Raw genomic sequence first — 26,272 nt, forward strand, 5'->3', positions numbered from 1 at the left:
CTCTGAGCGGCTGCCACACTTCAAGTGAATTCGTAGGAATATTTATCTTACATCTGATAAGGATGGAAAGTCACCGGGCCGGGTGCCGCAGCAGTGATTGAGCTATTCACCATCTATTCACCGGGCACCTGGATCACAAAGTGTATAGTAGAGTGAAAAGATTTTAGGCAGTGGAACCTGCTTTGTGTATGTTACGTGGAGGTTTGGGAAAAGGTAACAGTATGGCGGTATAAGGAAACATCAGTCACGCGTCCACCTCTGGTCGTCTTATAAGGACTAAGGCTGCAGTCATACAGATCCCATCTACTGCACCATGGAGAACTGTGGGCTTACAAGGTTCCTCACACAGTAACAAAGTCCAAATATTTACATACATAGGGGGATTTATCAGTACACCTGTAATCCGCGCCCCCGTGCCCCACACCGGATGTACTAGGAGGTGCGCGCCTTGTTGTATCCCACGGAGGAGCAGACGTAGATTTCTGCCTTACAGGGGGGACTATACAGGTGCCGACCACCAATACAGAATAATATTTCTAATCGTGCTTCACCTGTGAGAGACAGAATCTATAGAACATTCCAGATAATCACATTATAGGATTTATAAATAATTATTCATAATAGGGGTTTAATCACCGACCGACCAGCAGGAATTCTGCTTCTCACAAGCTGTTATTTCTCTATAATAAGCTCCTCCTCCTCTGCCCTCATTACCTGGATTACCTGCACCTGTTACATCTCATCACCTGTATAATAATCACCTGTCCTCACACTCATCACACTCCAGCCTCTCCACCATGGCTAAAGACCTGTCTAAGGACACCATGGACAGAACTGTAGACCTGTACAAGGCTGTGATGGGCTACAGGACAATAGGCAGCAGCTTGGTGAGAAGGCGGAAAACAGGCGGAAATTCCCACCAGGGATTCCACTCAGAATTTACACCTGTTTTCCTCAGTGTGAATGGGCCCTTATGGTGCTCTCAACCTTCTCCTACCAATGACTCTCTTTTCGGCTTCACTGCTCACCATTCTCAGCACTTTATTAAGCCCGTTTTCTCTCGGTTAGGCTGCCGCTATGGTGAACCCTCCTATGGGAAGATCCGGCTCATTGCAGCAGTCAATTATGCTCAGAAGAAATATAACAAAAAGATAGGGAGGAGGAGGAGGAGGATGAATGGTAACAAGATGGAGAGAGATAATCGGAGACATTGTGAACATGAAGACCCAAAGAGAAAGACAAGACATGTTGGCGGAGCATTATGCGTCTGATAATAATAGACACGCAGCCCATAGACCAATACAAGGCATTCTCATTAGGCCTAATAGAGAGAAGTGCTCGGCTGCTCTGTGTGACCATCCCCGAGCCCTCATCATATGGAATACATCTTATTATCCACAATATGCGCTGCGCACCCGACTAAGCGGGTCATTGAATGGCTCGGAGGACCACGCTCATGGATCCACAAATGAGAACTGTAATTGCACTTCAACCCTGGGCCTCTGCGCTTCTAAATATATTTTTCCAATCTCATCATTAGCCGATAAGGTTCACATTGGACACAGATGGAGACTCAGCTGCCGCTCATAACAGCAATAGATTTCCCATCAAGCACTAATTTCTCCCGTAAATTGTAACGCTCGGCCGCCCTTACTGAGGACTCCTCCATATAGATCTGTTATGTTGCATCAAGTCCAATTATATACACAGCAAATATAATATACAGAGCGCGCTATTCATGAGAAGCCTTGTGGTCCCTGTCATTGAAGCCTAAGGAACCTTCACCGCATAGAACGTGCTCGCCGACAGTCTCCAGTATCTGTAACCTCGGTAGAAACGATACAAGAATTGGTGTCCACCATTGCACACCATGTGATGTAACATTATTTGCTGATGGCTACTGGTGAGCGGACGTGCTGAACTGTTCACCGTCTCCGAACCCCAATGCTCAGTATGTGACTCCCAGCATCTGAAAAAGTTGGATTCCTAAGGCTGCCAGGAAAACACGGGACTCTCTAAGGGCCATATGGGAATAGCTGCTGGGAGTCAAATGCCGAGCAATCGGGTCTGGAAAACGTTACCGTACCTGAACAGTCCGGCAATTTCGCTCAACGCTACTGATGATATTTCCAAAGGAAATGTAGAGGTCAACTTGGTTCGGTAGCTTCCTGTAGGTCTCAATGGTTCTTCCAGCACCCGATTCAGGTGCATGTTCTTATGGTGCGTTTACACAGACAGATTTTTGAAGCCAAAGCTAGGAATGGACGCGAGAAAAGGAAAAATCTTAGTCCTTTCTTTATGACCAGTTCTCTGTTTATAGTCTTTTCCTGGCTTTGACTTCAGTGATCTGTCAGATTAATCTTTCTGTGTAAACGCACCATTATTTGGAGTCTCTGGTGAACTTAAAGGGAACCAATCACTTAAAAAACGCATGTAACGCTATGGGAATGTGCTGTAGCAGCACCCAGCACACTTCCCAAACATGCTTTTATACCCCCCGTCCCTGCAATGTACAAGCCAAAAATGTACTTTATAAACAAGTAGTCCTCTGGGCGGGGAGCTGCGGGCAAGTAGTCACGGTGCCTGGGCGTTCTGCAGTGCAAATCACGCCCCTCTGGGCGTGATTAGCCTGCATAATTGTGGCGGCATCATCGGAGGCGCGCTGTCTCTAACGTCAGCACGCCTATGTTCTTGCTGTGCCGTTCAGGCGCAGTACAGCGGGTCCGGTCTGCGTCGTACTGCGCAGGTGCAGAAAGCCTCAAACTCATTGCTGGAGATCCAGGGGACCTGGCCTTAGCCAGGCCCTAGAAGAACCCGACTATAATAACTCCCTCTGGTGTGAACCTCCCTCAGAGAAATCCAGGCTGGAACTACTTGACTAGGTTTCCCTCAGGATATAAACTACTCTGCAATTGGCAGGAACAATCTGGAAGGCCCTCACTCTTGTCTGGTTAGGAGAGCCTGAGGTACCCAGCTCAGGGATTGGTTAGGGGAGATCACCACATACAACAGTGGCATAGACACAGATAATCATACAGATAGACAGTTAACCCTTTGCAAACAATCTCCTTCAGCTGTGCCATACAGTCCACAAAACACAGTGACATCTGGTGGTGGGAGTGCAGAATACACTTTCAGTCTCAAAGCATTTGACAAACATAAAGTTACTGAGCAACACACATTATTTTTATTAATTCATGTGCTCTCTGCTGCCACCTCTGTCCATGTCAGGAACTGTCCAGAGCAGGAGAGGTTTTCTATGGGGATTTGCTGCTGCTCTGGACAGTTCCTGACATGGACAGAGGTGGCAGCAGAGAGCACAGTGTCAGACTGGAGAGAATACACCACTTCCTGCAGGACATACAGCAGCTAATAAGTACTGGAAAACTGGAGATTTTTAAATACAAGTAAATAAGAAATCTATTTAACTTTCTGACATCAGTTAATTAGAAAAAATAAATAAATATAATAATAATAATAATAATAATAATAATAATAATTTAAGTTATTTAAAGTTAAGAAAATATTTTACATAATAGGAAAGTTGCAGCATTACTATTTCTCTCCTTTCTGGTCTGAACAGCAGTAAATTCCTTACGGAGCGCTGATAGAAATAGATAGCGGATAGATTGTATCCTTAGCACATTGGTGTCTTTGGGATTTCGCACTAATTCACAATGCGGCGTCCTGGCTGAGAGAGAAGTGACAGGGAAACCATCAAAATTCATAAAGCGAAAGATAGTCTGACCCTGGATCCAGCATAGCGCTGTGTGAGGTCACAGTAAAGCTCCCGCACCCCGGTGGCTGTCAGGGCCGTGTCCGCGCATCCAACAAGGAGACGTCTAAACCATCGCCAATGTCAGGCTGATGATCGGTCCTGCCACAAAGAAAGTTACTGAGAGAAGAGAAGAATAGAGAAGTATCATATCAAGTGTCACAGATTGTCTGATCCTCCGTATTCTCAATAAAGATGGAGGTCATGGACAATGCCCCCAGAGAGGGAGGACGGAGCCCCCAGAGACGGAGGACGGAGCCCCCAGAGAGGGAGGACGGAGCCCCCAGAGACGGAGGACGGAGCCCCCAGAGAGGGAGGACGGAGCCCCCAGAGACGGAGGACGGAGCCCCCAGAGACGGAGGACGGAGCCCCCAGAGACGGAGGACGGAGCCCCCAGAGAGGGAGGACGGAGCCCCCAGAGACGGAGGACGGAGCCCCCAGAGAGGGAGGACGGAGCCCCCAGAGAGGGAGGACGGAGCCCACAGAGACGGAGGACGGAGCCCCCAGAGACGGAGGACGGAGCCCCCAGAGACGGAGGACGGAGCCCCAAGAGACGGAGGACGGAGCCCCCAGAGAGGGAGGACGGAGCCCCCAGAGAGGGAGGACGGAGCCCCAGAGAGGGAGGACGGAGCCCCAGAGAGGGAGGACGGAGCCCCCAGAGAGGGAGGACGGAGCCCCCAGAGAGGGAGGACGGAGCCCCCAGAGATGGAAAACAGAGCCCCCAGAGACGGAGGATGGAGCCCCCAGAGACAGAGGACGGAGCCCCCAGAGACAGAGGACAGAGACGGAGGACGGAGCCCCCAGAGACGGAGGACGGAGCCCCCAGAGAGGGAGGACGGAGCCCCAGAGAGGGAGGACGGAGCCCCCAGAGAGGGAGGACGGAGCCCTCAGAGAGGGAGGACGGAGCCCCCAGAGAGGGAGGACGGAGCCCCCAGAGAGGGAGGACGGAGCCCCCAGAGAGGGAGGACGGAGCCCACAGAGAGGGAGGACGGAGCCCCCAGAGAGGGAGGACGGAGCCCCCAGAGACAGAGGACAGAGGACAGAGCCCCCAGAGACAGAGGAGGGACAGTTCACACCAAAGGTCTCTTGCAGTCCTCTACAGTATAGGCCACAGAAAAAAGAAAAAGGTTTCGCTAGTGAAAGGTTATACATGGAAAAAAAATATTAAAGGGGCAAATTATCATCTTTATTATTATTATTATTATTATTATTATTATTATTATTATTATGTATTTTCAAATCAACTGGTGCCAGAAAGTTATGGAGATTTATAATTTACTTCTATTTAAAAATATCCAGTCTTCCAGTTCTTATAAGCTGCTGTATGTGCTGCAGGAAGTGGTGGATTCTCTTCAGTCTGACACAGTGCTCTCTGCTGCCACCTCTGTCCATGTCAGGAACTGTCCAGAGCAGCAGCAAATCCCCATAGAAAACCTCTCCTGCTCTGGACAGTTCCTGACATGGACAGAGGTGGCAGCAGAGAGCACAGTGTCAGGCTGGAGAGAATACACCACTTCCTGCAGGACATACAGCAGCTGATAAGTACTGGAGGACTGGAGATTTTTTAAAATAGAAGTAAAATACAAGCGATAACAATTGGGCAGTGAGTTGGATACACCCTTACATCCCTCTATGTGATGTATAGCGTTTGCGCTGTGAGTTGGATACATGTGGTGTCCCAGTATAGGTGTGCCACTAAGTTCTTTATTGCACCTGCACAAAGTAACGCACTCAGGTTCCTGGGATGAGTCAAGATGTACTATGTGTTTTCCCCACTAGGTGTCGCTGTTGTAATTATTGTCTGTCTTGAGTACGGCTGTAGGAAGCATTGGGTTTGTCACATGTTTCCTTTCATCCTGTTACAGGTGCAGGTCTCTTTCCCTCCTTTTTGTATCCTGTCACCTCTCTTCCCCTTTGCACACACAGCCTCACCAATCACAAGAAGGTTTAGTTGTCCCTATAAGAGGAGGTTTGTTCCCGGTGGGAGGGTCTTTTCTCTTAGTTTTTTCTGTTCAGAGATTTTTACCAGTTCTGTGCAAGTGGCCACCACCAGAGATACAGGGCAGTATACCTGAGTATGGTGTTGACTCCAGCAGGACAAAGCTGCCACTTGCCTACGTATCCTGCTGTAACGCACGGCTGTTCTGAAAAGTTTTGAGAAGTCTGCTTTACCCAGCACAGGGACCTGGGGCCTCGTACTACCCTCACAGGATGGGTATCCTGACACTGTAGGGCATTAGGCGGGCAAATACGTAAGTACAAGTATCCTTACAGCCCACCATGTAATGAATAGCCGTTGCACTGTGCATTGGATACATCCTTAGATACATCCTTGCACCCCCTATGTAATGAATAGCAGTAGTGCTGTGAGTTGTATACATCCTTAGATACATCCTTACACCCCCGTATGTAATGGATAGAGGTTGTGCTGTGAGTTGGATACATTATTAAAGCCCCTTATGTAATGAATATGAGTAGCACTGTGAGTTGGATACTTTCTTAGATACATCCTTACACCCCTCTTAGTAATTGATAGCGGTTGCGCTGTGAGTTGGATACATGCTGAGATACATTGTTTCACCCCCCCATGTAATGGATAGTGGTTGCGCTGTGAGTTGGATACATACTTAGATACATCCTTACACCCCCCTATGTAATGCATAGCGGTCGCACTGTGAGTTGGATACATCCTTAGATACATCTGTACACCCCCCTATGTAATGGATAGCGGTTGCATTGTGAGCTGGATACATCCTTAGATACATCCTTACACCCCCCTATGTAATGGATAGCGGTAGGGCCGTGTTCTCGGTGACCGCTGACCTTCACTCGTACCGGAGCCGACTGCGCTGAGTCTATCTGTAATACAATCTGTCATCATCCAGATATATGAAATGAATCTGTGAATCTACAATAATTCTGCTGACATTTAGCCTGGCGGCTCCCGCTCCGTGACCGACCATATGGAAGGAGTTTAGGCAGTCAATGAGCTGGCATCTCTGCCCGCTGGGCCCGCTGGTCACGTCCCTGACCCCCAGGCCGCACACAATGAATAAATAACCGTAAGAAATAAAGAGCTGGAGATGCAAGAGATGGAAGGGATAGAGGGGACGGAGCGGCCGGTCGCCTCCTCTGTATAACGGAGATACGAGGGATGAAGGGGAAGGAGCGGCCGGTCACCTCCTCTGTATAACGGAGATACGAGGGATGGAGGGGAAGGAGCGGCCGGTCACCTCCTCTGTATAATGAAGATACGAGGGATAGAGGGGACAGAGCGGCCAGTCACCTCCTCTGTATAATGGAGATACGAGGGAAAGGAGCGGCCGGTCACCTCCTCTGTATAATGAAGATACGAGGGATGGAGGGGAAGGAGCGGCCGGTCACCTCCTCTGTATAATGGAGATACGAGGGATGGAGGGAAAGGAGCGGCCGGTCACCTCCTCTGTATAATGGAGATACGAGGGATGGAGGGGAAGGAGCGGCCGGTCACCTCCTCTGTATAATGGAGATACGAGGGATGGACGGGAAGGAGCGGCCGGTCACCTCCTCTGTATAATGAAGATACGAGGGATGGAGGGGAAGGAGCGGCCGGTCACCTCCTCTGTATAATGAAGATACGAGGGATGGAGGGGAAGGAGCGGCCGGTCACCTCCTCTGTATAATGGAGATACGAGGGATGGAGGGGACGGAGCGGCCAGTCACCTCCTCTGTACAATGAAGATACGAGGGATAGAGGGGACAGAGCGGCCGGTCACCTCCTCTGTATAATGGAGATACGAGGGATGGAGGGGACGGAGCGGCCGGTCACCTCCTTTGTATAATGGAGATACGAGGGATGGAGGGGACGGAGCGGCCGGTCACCTCCTCTGTATAATGAAGATACGAAGGATGGAGGGGACGGAGCGGCCGGTCACCTCCTCTGTATAATGGAGATACGAGGGATGGAGGGGACAGAGCGGCCGGTCACCTCCTCTGTATAATGGAGATACGAGGGATGGAGGGGACGGAGCGGCCGGTCACCTCCTCTGTATAATGGAGATACGAAGGATGGAGGGGAAGGAGCGGCCGGTCACCTCCTCTGTATAATGAAGATACGAGGGATGGAGGGGACGGAGCGGCCGGTCACCTCCTCTGTATAATGAAGATACGAAGGATGGAGGGGACGGAGCGGCCGGTCACCTCCTCTGTATAATGGAGATACGAGGGATGGAGGGGAAGGAGCGGCCGGTCACCTCCTCTGTATAACGGAGATACTAAGGGATGGAGGGGAAGGAGCGGCCGGTCACCTCCTCTGTATAATGAAGAGACGAGGGATGGAGGGGAAGGAGCAGCCGGTCACCTCCTCTGTATAATGGAGATACGAGGGATGGAGGGGAAGGAGCGGCTGGTCACCTCCTCTGTATAATGGAGATACGAGGGATGGAGGGGAAGGAGCGTCCGGTCACCTCCTCTGTATAATGGAGATACGAGGGATGGAGGGGAAGGAGCGGCCGGTCACCTCCTCTGTATAATGGAGATACGAGGGATGGAGGGGAAGGAGCGGCCGGTCACCTCCTCTGTATAATGAAGATACGAGGGATGGAGGGGAAGGAGCGTCCGGTCACCTCCTCTGTATAATGGAGATACGAGGGATGGAGGGGAAGGAGCGGCCGGTCACCTCCTCTGTATAATGGAGATACGAGGGATGGAGGGGACGGAGCGGTCGGTCACCTCCTCTGTATAATGGAGATACGAGGGATGGAGGGGACGGAGCGGCCGGTCACCTCCTCTGTATAATGGAGATACGAGGGATGGAGGGGACGGAGCGGCCGGTCACCTCCTCTGTATAATGGAGATACGAGGGATGGAGGGGACGGAGCGGCCGGTCACCTCCTCTGTATAATGGAGATACGAGGGATGGAGGGGACGGAGCGGCCGGTCACCTCCTCTGTATAATGGAGATACGAGGGATGGAGGGGACGGAGCGGCCGGTCACCTCCTCTGTATAATGGAGATACGAGGGATGGAGGGGAAGGAGCGGCCGGTCACCTCCTCTGTATAATGAAGATACGAGGGATGGAGGGGACAGAGCGGCCGGTCACCTCCTCTGTATAATGGAGATACGAGGGATGGAGGGGACAGAGCGGCCGGTCACCTCCTCTGTATAATGGAGATACGAGGGATGGAGGGGACGGAGCGGCCGGTCACCTCCTCTGTATAATGGAGATACGAGGGATGGAGGGGAAGGAGCGTCCGGTCACCTCCTCTGTATAATGGAGATACGAGGGATGGAGGGAAAGAAGCGGCCGGTCACCTCCTCTGTATAATGGAGATACGAGGGATGGAGGGGAAGGAGCGGCCGGTCACCTCCTCTGTATAATGAAGATACGAGGGATGGAGGGGACGGAGCGGCCGGTCACCTCCTCTGTATAATGGAGATACGAGGGATAGAGGGGACGGAGCGGCCGGTCACCTCCTCTGTATAATGGAGATATGAGGGATAGAGGGGATGGAGCGGCCGGTCATCTCCTCTGTATAATGGAGAGACGAGGGATAGAGGGGACAGGGCGGAGATAGATAGATAGATAGATAGATAGATAGATAGATAGATAGATAGATAGATAGAGATAGATAGATAGGAGATAGATAATAGATAGATAGATAGGAGATAGATAGATAGATAGATAGATAGATAGATAGATAGATAGATAGATAGGAGATAGATAGATAGATAGATAGATAGATAGATAGATAGATAGATAGGAGATAGATAGATAGGAGATAGATAGATAGATAGATAGATAGGAGATAGATAATAGATAGATAGATAGATAGATAGATAGATAGATAGATAGATAGATAGGAGATAGATAGGAGATAGGAGATAGATAGATAGATAGATAGATAGATAGATAGATAGATAGATAGATAGATAGATAGATAGATAGATAATCTGTACCTTGGAGCAGCACTACCCAGACATCATGAGATGGGTGCCAGCAGGTAGCCGAGACCACGACTTCACCTTGAATATTTGTAGAAATCGCCCACAGCACTCTGGATTAGCAAAAGCAAAACGTGGTTTATTCCATAGTGAAACAGCACAAAAGTGTCAAGAGCAACGTTTCGACAACCTCCGTCGTCTTTTTTAAGCGTGACAACACATCAAACAACAGATCTTCTTATACAGGTGAGTGAATTAGTGGTAAACAGTGATTGGTGCACCACTGCACATGATTAAGGTTTGACAAGCAAACATCTTGTAGCATTGAACCAATGCATGTGACTACAAAGTACAAAACAAATGAACAGGGATTAAAAAAAGAGCCCGAGCCGGACGGCGAGTCGTACATTAGTCCACAATTATAACTTAAACAAATAAAGTCATTGCAGCGGTCTCGGTTCACCACCAATTGAGTCAGGACTTGAACTTCGGCAGCTCTGCGCATGATCGCGCTGGTTGAAGTCTGGTAACACCCATCAGACACAGGTATGGAAGTGGAAATTGAGAGTAGTAGTTTTGGAAACTAGGTACTTCAATCAGTCATGTGAGAGATCGCATCACCCCGGATCACTACATTGTCCGGTACTGCGGTCTCTGCACTTAGAACTGACTATTCCCATGTCCATTACTACATACGCAGTGTGTGAACAGTCACTTACACTTGATGCTGAAGCAATCTAACCAGTACTTGGGACGAACTTTAGGAGAATTGCATCACCCCAGATCTCATAGCCGGTCCGGTACCTCATCCTCCCATCGTCCTGTAGATAGATAGATAGATAGATAGAAGCACAGAAGGAGACAATATAGAGAGAGTGACTTTTACTCGTCCATTAAGATGCAGAGGAGATTTATGATGTATTTGGGGAGCGGTCACCCCCTCCTCTCGGCAGCCGCCTGCAGCTATTGATCAGGCGGTGACATTACTGATGGGCCCACTGAGTTCTTCTAACATTTCAGAATATTTCTGTTCATTTCTGCTGACAGATCGATTTCAAATCTTGGAAGAACAAGAATTATAAAAAAGTGTCTGTCAATGGAAGAAGCTGTAATATTTCTGAGATCACCGGTGTGATGTATCTGCAGAACAACAACCCCCATCCTCCTGGTGTGTGATGTGACTTCTGACAGGTATAGAGACACGTCGGTCAGACAGACACTCTGTCAGTCACTCAGCTCTATGGTCGCTGTCATTTCAGGTAACTCCTCAGAATGTGCCGTCCTATATATGCATGAGGAGCAGCGCTGTATCCGACCATTAATAATCCTGTATGCCACATGTTACAGCAGATTTCTGCATATTGTCCTGGAAGAATGGAGATTTTTAAACAGAAGTAATTTAAAAATCTATATAACTTTCTGACACCAGTTGATTTAAAAGGAAGAAAAAAAATCACTGGATTATCCCTTTAAGGACCCTTATCTGGTCCTTGTAGTGTCCCTAGGAGACTTCTTCTGTGACATAACTCTATGAGTGGACAAAGTCTGAGCAGAAGTTTCAGAGCACAATGAGAGGCGTTGTGGCCGTCACTCGGGGAGACAATGGCTGATATTGCGGTGGTGCAGCCGGCTCTCTGCTTTTAACCTCTGCTGAGGGTTTTCTTTGTATTTGATGGAATTTCTGAGATCAAACTCCATAAAGCTTTGTAATAATAATAGTAATAAAGAAAGTCTTCAAAGTCTGCGGCATAATGACCAGCAGCGGCGGCAGCAGCGGACGGCCAATAATCACAGCGGCCACTTTTACTTTTAGCTTATTGATATTTTTCTTATTTTCCAGCGTTTTCTCAGCACAATAAATCAGATGACAGAGAGACAAAGGGCACGATGGGGAAGAGAGATGGCCCTGTCAGACGCTCTCTAATCACTCTCTCACTTGTAGGATTTTCTAGCTCTTTATACACGACGTCATTCATCTCGGATCCTCGGCGCCTTTGTCTATAGGTATTATTACTGCCACATTCCTATTTATGACTACAAAGAACCTGAACACAAATGCCTCTCTGTTCTGTAAACATGGGGAGGGGTCTCAGTCCTGGGCAGAATATCCCTGTCTTTACTTTTAAAGGGGAACTCTGGCTTTTTTTTTCTTTCACATCAACCAGTTTAAGAAAATTATACAGATTTGTAATTTTCTTCTATTTAAAAATCTCCAATCTTCCAGTATATATCAGCTGCTGTATGTCCTGCAGGAAGGGGTGTATTCTTTCCAGTATGGCACAGTTCTCTCCGCTGCCACCTCTGTCCATGTGTGGAACTGTTCAGAGCAGCAGCAAATCCCCATAGAAACCTCTCCTGGGTGTTACCTCTCCCGGCCACCGAGACAAGTAGCCTCTAAAACACCAGAACCCACCAGCAGACATCAGTATCAGCAACCCAGGGCACGGCATTGGGGCCGCTAGTGTCCTCCGATGTCCTGACTCCTCCCGGTCTCAGCTGTTTTCTTTCACCCGTCACTGCAATGCCACCTTGTATGTTGTATGGCCACTTGTTGGGGGTTTATAGTATTTCTGCCTCCTTAAATCCGGTTCCCTCCTTGCCTGAGCATTGTTGGATCCTTGTGTTCCTGAACATAGGTTTGTTCCTGGTGTGAGCGCCTAGGAGTAGCAGGGTTCAGCTACCTGGACAAGCCCTTTAACCACCTGTAAGGTTCTGTGAACTGAAGATTCCCTTGTCACCTGTCCCCAGAAGTGTTGTCAGAGCCACATGTTGTCACTAGGGGAATTCTTCAGATACAGGAACAGGGCCAGGGGAGTCAGGGTGAGGCTCAACCAGGAGTTACAGATGTAGACGCCTCCAAATGTATCACAAAGGCGAAACCTTGAGGGATGTCTGTCTGCTCAGTTAGGCTACATGCACACGTTCTATAGTTATGTCCGTAATTACGGACAAATTTAAATCCATTTAAATTGATTCCTATTGAGTCCTTCACTTTCTCTGTATATTCACAGATCCACAAAAATGACTGACAAGCTCTTATAAGTACAGATCGTCCCATAGAGGGCAATGGGAGTGTCAGTAAATTTTCCAAATCCGTCATTTTTATGTATGAAGTGTCTGTAACGTCCGCAATTCTGTTAAAAATACGATGAGTAGTCATTTGAAACCCTTCCCACTTATTTAACTATCACCTTTTCCTTGTTTGTTTGTTGATTCACAAAAAATACGGATTACGGATGAATATTTTTGTGGATTGCGGATGCTTGCGGACATCATATACAGTCCTGAGAGACTACTGAACGTGTGAATGTAGCCTTAGAGTGTATCTGTCATTTAAATTATTTTTGCAGAGATCAATAGCACAAGCGATTTTAAGAAACTCTGTAATAGGTTTTATTAGGCAGAAAAAAAAGTTTTTGTCCTCACGAGGCTGTTTTCCAAACCTCCACCCCCCCCCCCCCACACACACACACACACACAACTCAATTTGCTGTGTCCATTATAACCTGTGGAGGGGGGAGGGGCTGTGGGAGATCAGGGAGAGCAGAGAAGCAGCTATGCAGTTTGGAGACTGGGCACGTGCAATGTTGGATTCGCAAGTCAGAAAGGTCAGTGCTTATCTGGGAGCTTGGTGAGAGAAGATTGCATGATGTTGTGCCGTGCAGGGCTGCCTTTTCTCCTCTCTGTGCTCACTCATCCCCCTCAGCGCCTCCCCCCTCCATAGACTATAATGGAAAAAGAAATTCTGCTTCTTTTGAAGTGTGCGTGTGTGGGGGTGGGGGGTGGGGGGGGGGGAGTTAAAGCAACTTTTTAAGTAAAGAAGGAAACTCTTTTGAATAAAGATTATAATTGCTTGTACTATTGATACTTACCAGTATACATTACCAGTTACCTTCTGAGCCCACAGATATAAGAGTGATGAGGTATAGAGCGTAAAGAGCGGGGACTCCACCTGCTATCTATCCGGACAATATATCAGCCATTATTCTGAGATAAAATATTAATGGACGTTGATACAACCGTCCAGCAGACCAGGTATCAATACAGTCAGTGAGGTGGATACGGTACGTTATTTGTGGCCCACATTTATAATTCTGTAGTTTCAGCACTAAAGTTCCTCTCAGGATGATAAGAGCGAGCGCTGAGAAGTATGAAAATGTTTCCATTCACTTTATTAATCTATTGAAAAGGACTTTAAAGGGGCTTGTAGAGGCGGGAGCCGGCGCTGCATTGTTCTAGACGCTAATGCATAGGGTTTTAATTGAGAAAGGCGATTTCCTAATGCAGCATGAAAGCCGTGAAATTCGCTCCGCTCTGAAACTTGCTCTATTCAGAGGAATTTTAATTAAACTTACTTTGCTACTTGATTTTCTTCCAACTTAAATTAGGGTTGAGTGGAGCGGCAGGGCGGGAAAGCGAGAGCTGTCAGCGGGCGGCTGGTAGATGGTGCCGTGGAGGGGAGGAGGGGCAGCGAGCGTTTGGTGGATGGCACGAGGGGGGGTGTCAGCGAGCGTCTGGTGGATGGCGCCGTGGAGAGGAGGGGCAGTGAGCGTCTGGTGGACGATGCCTGGGAGAGAAGGGGCAGTGAGCGTCTGGTGGATGGCGCCGGCGGAAGGAGGGACAGCGAGCACCTGGTGGATGGCGCCAGGGAGAGAAGGGGCAGTGAGCGTCTGGTGGATGGTGCCGGCGGAAGGAGGGACAGCGAGCACCTGGTGGATGGTGCCGCAGGGAGGAGGGGCAGGATGCGCCTGGTGGATGGCGCCGGTTGGAGGAGGGACAGTGAGCACCTAGTGGATTGATGGCGCCAGTGGGAGAAGGGGCAGCGAGCGACTGGTGGATGGCGCCGGTGGGAGGAAGGGCAGCGAGCATCTGGTGGATGGCATTGGCGGGAGAAGAGGCAGCGAGCACCTGGTGGATAGCGCAGGCGGGAGGAGGGCCAGTGAGCGTCTGGTGTATGATGACGGCAGGAGGAAGGGCAGTGAGCGCCTGGTGGATGGCGCCAATGAAAGGAGATGCAGCGAGCATCTGGTGGATGGCATTGGCGGGAGGAGGGGTAGTGAGCACCTGGTGGATGGCGCCAATGGAAGGAGATGCAGCGAGCATCTGGTGGATGGCATTGGCGGGAGGAGGGGCAGTGAGCACCTGGTGGATGGTGCCGGTGGAAGGAGGGACAGGGAGCACCTGGTGGATGGCGGTGGTGGGAGGAGGGACAGGGAGCATCTGGTTGTTGGCGCCAGTGAGAGGAGGGACAGTGAGCACTTGGTGGGAGTTTATTCGACCAGGTTTAAAAACCTAATAGACTCAACAGAATCTTGTACCCAATCAAAGCCTCAACTTACCAAAATGTTCACAAAAAATTTTAATTTTATTTTTTCAAAGGGAAAGATGGAATATCCAAGCCATTCAGACAATTTAACTAATGTGGGAAATCATCTAGAACGGTAAAATAAATGACTTATCAATTTATCAATAATAGAGTCAATGTTTTTTTATTTATTTATTTTACTTTGCTTCTTTCAGCTTTTTTTATTCCATTAGGAAAAAAGTGAAAATGTTCTTTGTTGGTCCTGCCATTTTGGAGAACTTTAATCCAAATAAAATATGTATGTTAGCTGGTTTGGAGCACTGGGTGGCGCCACCTCCTTTGGTCACACCTATCTATAGGCTGATCTGCTTATACATAACTGAATATACATAGGTAGGTGGGACCTAAGTGGGTGGTGGGTTGGCCAAATGGTGCACTGGGGGCGGAGAAATGCCAGATCCCATTCCGTAGACATTTCCTGAAAAACCCCTAAGGGGGCTTGGTGAAGGATGTAGCTATAGGGAATACAGAGGCACCTGATGGTTGAGGGGCACTGATTATAAATGGTACTTACTGCGTTTCCCCAAAAATAAGATGGTGCCTTATATTTTTTCCCCCTAAAAAACAGGCACTATGGCGGGACGTGCGGAGTACGTGGGGGTCATGGACCAGGCTGCCTGTGGTGTTGGTTTCGGATGTCCACAAGGGGATTAGGTGAGTCCTGGGGGACGGCGGGCAGCCTTACTTTCGGGCGGCGTCTTACTTTTGAGGGTTTCCTAGTTTAGCGTAGGGAGTGCCTTATTTTGGGGGGGATGGTAGAGAAGCTACCGGGTGTTTTATTTTCGGGGAAACGGTAGTAGAAAGCGTCCCGTATTGCATTGGGGGAACATCAAATGTTCCTTCTAGGTTTGGGTATTATATGACACTCAATGACAAAGAAACCCTAAGCTTTTTTTTAATCATAAAAACCCTAAAAATCATATAAAGTGAATAGCAATAGCTCTAAAACACCACCTTGCAAATCTGCCACCTGTTTGCAGTGAGAGGCTGCAATGTAACTTGGTGCCACTAGATGCCGCTATTTATCATAGACTATAAATAAATGGGTGAAACAGGAAGTGAGGCAGTGTGTGGCAGAAACCACATGGAGGTCAGAGGAGGCTGTGAGACTCTTCATCAGGGACCTGCTGATCAGGTACAGGTAATAGCTGCCGTTCCTGGGAGCAGGTTAGTGAATATGAGGACTAGCTTTCCTGCACATCTCCCTGGTGCTGCCGGGATTTGAACTATCACTGGAGTACAAACCATCCTAATAGATTACATGTATTTATTTATTATATAATAATATTTTAATATGAATTTATTACATATCGTATCGGTCATACATATATTGTATCTGTGCTGCCAGGAGCAAGTGGTCTTAAAGGGGCAGGAGCAACGATAATGACTGTGGACAGAGCTGCTCCTTGTTATGAGTGATATGGCCAGAATACCCCGAGTGGGGGGAGGGGGGGCAGATTTTCCATTACACTGTATTTTTGGGGTACTATGTGGTCGGTGAGGAGGACAGATGTAGTTATAGTAGAGGAAGCCGTATGCCCCTCGTATACAGTGGGGACGATCTCTGCATCATTCTTGCTCCTATCGGAGATGTTCAGCTCTGAGCTTCTCCTTCCTATCTCAGGGTAATATATCGGCTGCCATCATGTAATACATATCCCGTCCTGGCGACCATGACACTATCATTAATGGAATTGCTTTCATCTCTTCTTTGGGGGAGGACGAGACGCACAATAATTAGAAATCATGTCAGGATCTGTCAGGCAGGAGCTGAGCTTTGATGTCTCTAAGATCTCTCATCTCCATTCAGCAATGAGATTAGGAAATAGCAGAGAGATGGAGAGCCAGGTAATAGTTCACACAGGGACTGACTGTGTTCCCGATGTCGTCTCCTCTACAAGACTGTGAAGACGTATAAACGTACAAAGCAGCTTCTTCTCTTCAGCCGACTGCATTGGATTATGAGCCAGAGCCGATGCAGAACCCTCTCCCTCTCTCTCTCTCTCTCACTATATACAGTATATATATATATATATATATATATATATATATATATATATATATACCACAGTCCCTATTTGTGTAACCACACACTTTTACTTCATGATCACACAGAAACCACACCAATTCAGCAAGCCCCTCCTTTATTTAGGGGACCACACCCATAAGGATCCCCTCAGAAGTGTCAACCTACCATTAAAAAAATGGAAGCAGAACCCTCCGCCCTCACTCCATTCTACAGATACTCCATAGTAATTAGAGTTGATCGACCTTTTCAAAAGTTCAGCTAGTCCAAAACAAACCCTAAACAAACTGCATTAAAACAGCATGTTTTTCTTCCAATGTGGCTGTTGGAAAAAACAGCAACACTGGAACAATAACATACTGTGATAAATATACATAAAGGAAGCTGGCGGGGGAGAAAGCAATCAGCGTACATTGGGATCACATCTATGCAAAGTCACATACAGAAAGCTAACTGTATGCATCTGCTGAGTCCCCTAAAACAGTACAATATATATATTATTAAATGGGATTAAGCAGTTGCATATGTAATGGCCCAGAACAGTATTTATTGTCAGGCGTCTGGAAATGTATTGTTGCTATTGGCAACCTTAGACAGTCTGTATTGGGGCCTATGTATTTGCTGCTCTTCCTTAGCTCTCTTGTAGTGGTATTGTTTTCTGTTATGTATTTATTTAATATATTGTTATGTATTAATCGCTAATAATACAAGTGTTGAGCTTGATCAGTGCTCCTCCCCTGCAACCTATCACACTCTAGTGATTGGCCAGGGAAAAGCTAGCTCCGCCCACCTTTTACCCAGAGGGGCTGTGCGGTCTCCTCAGTGGCAGTTGGTAGTCTGGCTCTGTCAGAGTCACATCTAACCTCCCTGCATCACCTCAGTGATCCTGTCAGACTCCATCCTCAGCCCCCTAACCTGTTTCCAGTCAGCCATAAGGACTTATACGTGTCTTCTAAGTCTCAGCAGGACGACCTCTGTATTTATTAGTGCCTGCTGTCGGATAAGTGATAGAGGGTCTCCCATTCACCGTCCTCATCTTCCTGGCTTCCAAGTCATTGTGTCCATGCGTCTTCCTCCTACATGATAGTGAGCGTGGACAGCGTCAAGTCTCTTCAGTAACTTCAAGTACCTATTCAGACGTATAAAGGAGGAAAGCTAGAAAGTCTCTGGAACAGGTCTGTCTCTTTGAAATCCTATTTATCCACCAAGTCTAAGCTATAGTAACCAAGGTAACCCTCCCTCTGTATATAGTATATAGTTATCCTTCAAGTACAGTCTTGATATACTTTCACCGCTATTGTGTGAAGACTTTTATTAAAAATTATATGTCCCTGCGTGTATGCTGAAGAAGACAAGGGCCCCAGCACCCTTGGACCCCACCATGACAGGAGGGTTTCAGAAGGTGAGCCCTAAGGTTGCACTGCACCACCCAGCAACACAATACCCTTAGCATATTACAATAATACCACCAAAGGGACATGATAATTTTTCTTGGTGTCACGCATAGGACATGACAAATACAGTTTTCTATATTCTAACTGTGCATTAACCCAATCCATGTATGCTGATTGCTTTCTCCCCCGCCAGCTTTTTTTGTGTATATTTACTTATTACAGCATGTTTTTGTAGTGTTGCCTTTTTTTTTCATTTCCAACAGCCACACTAAAACAAACCATAAAGTTTAAATATACACAAAATAAGCTGGAGAGGGTCACCCAACACCTGTAACAAGACACCAAGGGAGGGGGGGGGGGGGCGTCAGGTTGTTTTGTTTTTTTACATGCATTAAATTGTGCAGCCACTGTCTTTACAAACTAGTTCTGAACTGTTGTGTAATGAACCAAACTTTTTGCATAGCAAAATCTCAGTTCTCTATAAAGTTTGGTTTGTTCATCACTAATAACAATACACAGGCTGATCCTGAGGAACATACATCCTTGTTCAAAACATGCAGATGTAGCAAATGTTTTTCATGAGTAGATTAAAAGGGTACTCCGGCGAAAATCTTTTTCTTTTATATCAACTGATTTCAGAAAATTATATAGATTTGTAATTTACTTCTGTTTAAAAATCTCCAGTCTTCCACTACTTATCAGCTGGTGTATGTCCTGCAGGAAGTGGTGTTATCTCTCCAGTCTGACACAGTGCTCTTTGCTGCCACCTCTGCCCACGTCAGGAACTGTCCAGAGCAGCAGCAATTCCCCATAGAAAACCTCTCCTGCTCTGGACAGTTCCTGACGTGGACAGAGGTGGCAGCAGAGAGCACTGTAATAGAATGGAAAGAAATACACAACTTCCTGTGTACCCCTGGTGTACCCCTTTAACACATTCACCCAAAACATATCCTAATATCAGAGATCACAACAAGGCTTGTTACATCTGTATCTGACTACGCACTTTGTATATCAGCAATGGAAAAAGAATAAAAGATAAAAGAGTAAAATCAACATCTGAACATACATAATAAAAAAAAAATACAAAAATATAAATGAATAAACAAAGAAAAAAATATAAAATAAAGAAAAAAAATACTCCAACTGTGAAGTAACAGGTGGCTCCAGGCTTGTGGCTCCCTGCGGCCGTCTACCACCAGATCTGTCAGAGCTCAGTCTGTTCTTACTGATACAAATAGAAAGAACTGGAAACATTGTTCCACCAGTGAGAGAGATCTGGTAATGGAGCGTTCGGCGTCCGTTGTGTTCCCGGCCCCCATGAATTCATTACACGTTCTTACTAAATGGATTTATTTGATACTGTGGGAATCCACAACCACCAGGATAACGCTGGACTTGTCAGCCGCTGCCCGGACGTAAAATTCTTATTATTTTCCTGGTAATGGATGGGATTGTGTTATCTGGCGGCCCTCACTCCGCTGCCCCGGGACTCTGCAGGGATTGCTGGGAACACATTGGCTTTTATTATAAAAGACGTTTTCACAATAATTTATGGACAAACACAAGGCCGGAATGGAGCTTACGGGAAATGCCCAGAAAACGCCTCATTTATTGTTGGATAACACAATATATACAATACGTCGCGTTCTAGTCTCTCTATACAACTTAAAGGGGAACTCAGCTAATTGTTTTTCCTCTCAAATCAACTGGTGTCATAAATTTATACAGATTGTAGCTGCCCTGCGAACACCCGAAACAAGTGGTGAGGAGTCTTGAGTACCTTGTGACATCACCATTGGGCGGTACGGAATGCGAAATAGACAACAAAGGTACCAACGCGTTTCAAAGAAATGACGCCCCCCTTTGTCAGAGAAGTCCTCTATCCACCTCTATACCAGTCTTCATTGTTTGCTATTTTTCCTGTCAGTGGATAATGGAGCATAGGAGACTCCCTATGATGACTGGGGATGGTGATATCACGTATACAGGCGCTATTCCCTCTGACCATTCAGGTTAGCGGTCTAAGGAAATGTAGGTATTCGCCCTCTAATCACCATACAAGAAGCTGGACGTTGCTGCTATATATCCTCAGGTGGCGTCTGCAGAGTAGTCACTGACTGGTGGAGCTGAGAGACAAAAAGGAAATAAAAAAAATGAGCCCAGGATCAATACCAGGTAGAAATAAGGAATACACAAAGCCAAAGGGAACGCAGAACGTGGCTGGGTCCAGTAACCAGGAAACAACCACTCTTGGATGGAGTTGTGTGCAGAGGCCGGAACGTAATCACAGGAGAGGAGCTGATAACGACAGGGCGGGGAGGACAGGAGTAGTAGTACTGAGTGTGAGCTGCACACGGTAATAATACCGCATTATCACAGTACACTGTCCAGCTCTAGGTGATGTTTGTATACTCTGAGATTATGTTTTGAGCTCTTGCGATCGCTGATATGTGATGAGGAGACTTTACACTTATGTACTATCATTATGTTTGCTATGTATCATGGAGTGATGATTTATGAACTTTATGTATGATAACTGGCACTTTGATTGATTGATGTTAGCACTAGGAGTTCATGCTGGGGAAAGGCGTATTATCTATTAGCTGAAAGGTGCATTGCAGTGTGGACTAAAGACACGCTTTTCTACCGGAAATTATGTCTCCTGTAAAGAGTTGTTAACGTGACCTTATACCTGGTCATATCCATTCATACATGGTCATATCCGGTCATATCTGGTCATATTTGGATATATGGAGTCATATCTGGTCATACCTGGTTATATGGAGTCATATCTGGCCATACCTGGTTATATGGAGTCATATCTGGTCATACCTGGTTATATGGAGTCATATCTGGCCATACCTAGCTATATCTGGTCATACCTGGTTATATGGAGTCATATCTGGTCATACCTTGTTTTATGGAGTGATATCTGGCCATACCTGGTTATATGGAGTGATATCTGGCCATACCTGGTTATATGGAGTGATATCTGGCCATACCTGGTTATATGGAGTGATATCTGGCCATACCTGGTTATATGGAGTGATATCTGGCCATACCTGGTTATATGGAGTGATATCTGGCCATACCTGGTTATATGGAGTGATATCTGGCCATACCTGGTTATATGGAGTCATATCTGGTCATACCTTGTTTTATGGAGTGATATCTGGTCATACCTGGTTATATGGAGTCATATCTGGTCATACCTTGTTTTATGGAATGATATCTGGTCATACCTGGTTATATGGAGTCATATCTGGTCATACCTTGTTTTATGGAGTGATATCTGGCCATACCTGGTTATATGGAGTGATATCTGGCCATACCTGGTTATATGGAGTCATATCTGGTCATACCTGGTTATATGGAGTCATATCTGGCCATACCTGGTTATATGGAGTCATATCTGGCCATACCTGGTTATATGGAGTCATATCTGGCCATACCTGGTTATATGGAGTCATATCTGGCCATACCTGGTTATATGGAGTCATATCTGGTCATACCTGGTTATATGGAGTCATATCTGGCCATACCTGGTTATATGGAGTCATATCTGGCCATACCTGGTTACATGGAGTGATATCTGGCCATACCTGGTTATATGGAGTCATATCTGGCCATACCTGGCTATATCTGGTCATACCTGGTTATATGGAGTCATATCTGGTCATACCTGGTTATATGGAGTCATATCTGGCCATACCTGGTTATATGGAGTCATATCTGGTCATACCTGGTTATATGGAGTCATATCTGGCCATACCTAGCTATATCTGGTCATACCTGGTTATATGGAGTCATATCTGGTCATACCTTGTTTTATGGAGTGATATCTGGCCATACCTGGTTATATGGAGTGATATCTGGCCATACCTGGTTATATGGAGTCATATCTGGTCATACCTGGTTATATGGAGTCATATCTGGCCATACCTGGTTATATGGAGTGATATCTGGCCATACCTGGTTATATGGAGTCATATCTGGCCATACCTGGTTATATGGAGTCATATCTGGCCATACCTGGTTATATGGAGTGATATCTGGCCATACCTGGTTATATGGAGTGATATCTGGCCATACCTGGTTATATGGAGTCATATCTGGCCATACCTGGTTATATGGAGTGATATCTGGCCATACCTGGTTATATGGAGTCATATCTGGCCATACCTGGCTATATCTGGTCATACCTGGTTATATGGAGTCATATCTGGTCATACCTGGTTATATGGAGTCATATCTGGCCATACCTGGTTATATGGAGTCATATCTGGTCATACCTGGTTATATGGAGTCATATCTGGCCATACCTAGCTATATCTGGTCATACCTGGTTATATGGAGTCATATCTGGTCATACCTTGTTTTATGGAGTGATATCTGGCCATACCTGGTTATATGGAGTGATATCTGGCCATACCTGGTTATATGGAGTCATATCTGGTCATACCTGGTTATATGGAGTCATATCTGGCCATACCTGGTTATATGGAGTGATATCTGGCCATACCTGGTTATATGGAGTCATATCTGGCCATACCTGGCTATATCTGGTCATACCTGGTTATATGGAGTCATATCTGGCCATACCTGGTTATATGGAGTCATATCTGGCCATACCTGGTTATATGGAGTCATATCTGGCCATACCTGGTTATATGGAGCATACACAAAAAGGAGAACAAATGCTGATTTTCCGTAGCAAACAACTTATATATCTTTATTAAATATACATTAAAACCATTAACATAAAAAAGAGAGACAGACCAAACATTAAAAAGAACAGTGACTATCCTGGAGGTGTTTATAAAGTAACCAGATCACATATGCTGTGATCTCTGACCGACAACAAATGTTACAGAACAGGGGGATGTATTCTCAAGAATCACATAATAGGACACTATACTGAATATAATAAATAATAAAGTGCAAGTGCATTCAATTCATAGACTGAGCCCACAGATAATTCATAAGTCTCTGATCCACCCTTCATCTAGTATTATTTCCGCATCAAATCAAGAGATCCAGACAGTTAGATACCTTTTGTGATAATATACAGTGTGTATCCTCCAGGACGCCTCCACCCCGACGCGCGTTTCGTTGCCTTCGTCCGGGGGTAATGACGTCCCATCCGATAAGGGTATAAATAGTATCATCCCACGAATCACTCTCCGTTGTTACTTACTCAACACCTGTGGCTAATTCGGCGCATGTTCCGTCCTCCATCCCATCACTGCGAGTGCGCCGCGGCCCAACCGGAAGCAGCGTCACGGCCCCGATCACGTGAGCCGGCATTGCCGGTCACATGATCATTGGGTAACATGACACCGCCGCCGGTCACCTGGGCCGCCGCGCACCACAGACAGAGAAGTCATTCGGGCATGCGCACTACCACGGATAATCTAGTGGAGTAAATGTGCAAGCAGGATGTTGTATACCCCTCATTAGACATATAAACAATATCTTTTTCTGGTTATATGGAGTCATATCTGGCCATACCTGGTTATATAGAGTCATATCTGGCCATACCTGGTTATATGGAGTCATATCTGGCCATACCTGGTTATATGGAGTCATATCTGGCCATACCTGGCTATATCTGGTCATACCTGGTTATATGGAGTCATATCTGGTCATACCTGGTTATATGGAGTCATATCTGGCCATACCTGGTTATATGGAGTGATATCTGGCCATACCTGGTTATATGGAGTCATATCTGGCCATACCTGGTTATACGGAGACAGATCTGGTCATACCTGGTTATATGGAATCATATCTGGCCATACCTGGTTATATGGAGTGATATCTGGCCATACCTGGTTATATGGAGTCATATCTGGCCATACCTGGTTATATCTGGTCATACCTGGTTATATGGAGTGATATCTGGCCATACCTGGTTATATGGAGTCATATCTGGCCATACCTGGTTATATGGAGTCATATATGGCCATACCTGGTTATATCTGGTCATACCTGGTTATATGGAGTGATATCTGGCCATACCTGGTTATATGGAGTCATATCTGGCCATACCTGGTTATATGGAGTCATATCTGGCCATACCTGGCTATATCTGGTCATACCTGGTTATATGGAGTCATATCTGGCCATACCTGGCTATATCTGGTCATACCTGGTTATATGGAGTCATATCTGGTCATACCTTGTTTTATGGAGTGATATCTGGCCATACCTGGTTATATGGAGTGATATCTGGCCATACCTGGTTATATGGAGTCATATCTGGCCATACCTGGTTATACGGAGACAGATCTGGTCATACCTGGTTATATGGAATTATATCTGGCCATACCTGGTTATATGGAGTCATATTTGGCCATACCTGGCTATATCTGGTCATACCTGGTTATATGGAGTCATATCTGGCCATACCTGGTTATATGGAGTGATATCTGGCCATACCTGGTTATATGGAGTCATATCTGGCCATACCTAGCTATATCTGGTCATACCTGGTTATATGGAGTCATATCTGGCCATACCTGGCTATATCTGGTCATACCTGGTTATATGGAGTCATATCTGGCCATACCTGGCTATATCTGGTCATACCTGGTTATATGGAGTCATATCTGGCCATACCTGGTTATATGGAGTCATATCTGGCCATACCTGGTTATATGGAGTGATATCTGGCCGTACCTGGTTATATGGAGTCATATCTGGCCATACCTGGCTATATCTGGCCATACCTGGTTATATGGAGTCATATCTGGCCATACCTGGCTATATCTGGCCATACCTGGTTATATGGAGTCATATCTGGCCATACCTGGTTATATGGAGTGATATCTGGCCATACCTGGTTATATGGAGTCATATCTGGCCATACCTGGCTATATCTGGTCATACCTGGTTATATGGAGTCATATCTGGCCATACCTGGTTATATGGAGTCATATCTGGCCATACCTGGTTATATGGAGTCATATCTGGCCATACCTGGCTATATCTGGTCATACCTGGTTATATGGAGTCATATCTGGCCATACCTGGCTATATCTGGTCATACCTGGTTATATGGAGTCATATCTGGCCATACCTGGCTATATCTGGCCATACCTGGTTATATGGAGTCATATCTGGTCATACCTGGCTATATCTGGTCTTGCTGTCTTTGTCCTGACACCTCCCGGTCTGTATTATCACCCTGGTATCTCTGATGGTTCTGCTTGGGATTATACGGTGACTACTCTTGGGTCATTCCCTGGACCTTGCCTGGTGCCGGTGCCCTTGGTATCATCCTTTCCTCCTAGACCTCCATTGCTCCTGCGCGGTCATGCTGCCATCTTACATAAGCTAATACTCTTCTATCCTCGTCACCCGCACCCTTCATCTCTTTATTCTACACTACAGCTGAGATGAAGCTATAAAAAGCTGCACAAACCATATTGTGTGATTCATCGCTGAAAACATTACACAGCAGAACGCGGCTGAAGGTGACGGCGCCGTCATTGCTCACTAATTACAAAGCGCAGATCTTCAGTCAAGTGTAAATGGCTGCTACACGCGGCTCCGCTGAAGGGCCGGGCAGGACTCCATCTGTTCCAGGACGACTCCTCATTGCTTATGTGGGAAATTATAGATAAGGACGCCAAGCAGTGGAAGGATCAGCAGCTGCCGGGCGGCCGCTAACACCAAGGTGAAGGGTGCCGCAGGAACATGGCAGGATACGGCCACCGACTACAAAATCCTAATCATAAACATAGAACTAACTTCTCTGGGGCCCCAGAACATTATCTATTACTAG

General features: G+C 46.6%; 1 protein-coding gene across 1 annotated transcript; it reads left to right on the plus strand.

Annotated features, from left to right (window-relative positions):
• The first annotated feature begins 3,970 nt into the window (after positions 1 to 3,970).
• On the plus strand, positions 3,971 to 4,882 carry LOC138801729 (basic salivary proline-rich protein 2-like). Its single transcript, XM_069984820.1, has one exon. It carries the CDS (start codon positions 3,971 to 3,973, stop codon positions 4,880 to 4,882), a length of 912 nt encoding a protein of 303 aa, XP_069840921.1.
• Positions 4,883 to 26,272: the final 21,390 nt, after the last annotated feature.

Source organism: Dendropsophus ebraccatus, chromosome 9 (genome assembly GCF_027789765.1).
Source record: "Dendropsophus ebraccatus isolate aDenEbr1 chromosome 9, aDenEbr1.pat, whole genome shotgun sequence".
In the NCBI taxonomy this organism is placed as follows: Eukaryota; Metazoa; Chordata; class Amphibia; order Anura; family Hylidae; genus Dendropsophus; species Dendropsophus ebraccatus.

What these genes read in the sequence shown, in the direction of transcription:
- LOC138801729 (XM_069984820.1), top strand. Translation starts at nt 3,971, where the DNA reads ATGGAGGTCATGGACAATGCCCCCAGAGAGGGAGGACGGAGCCCCCAG.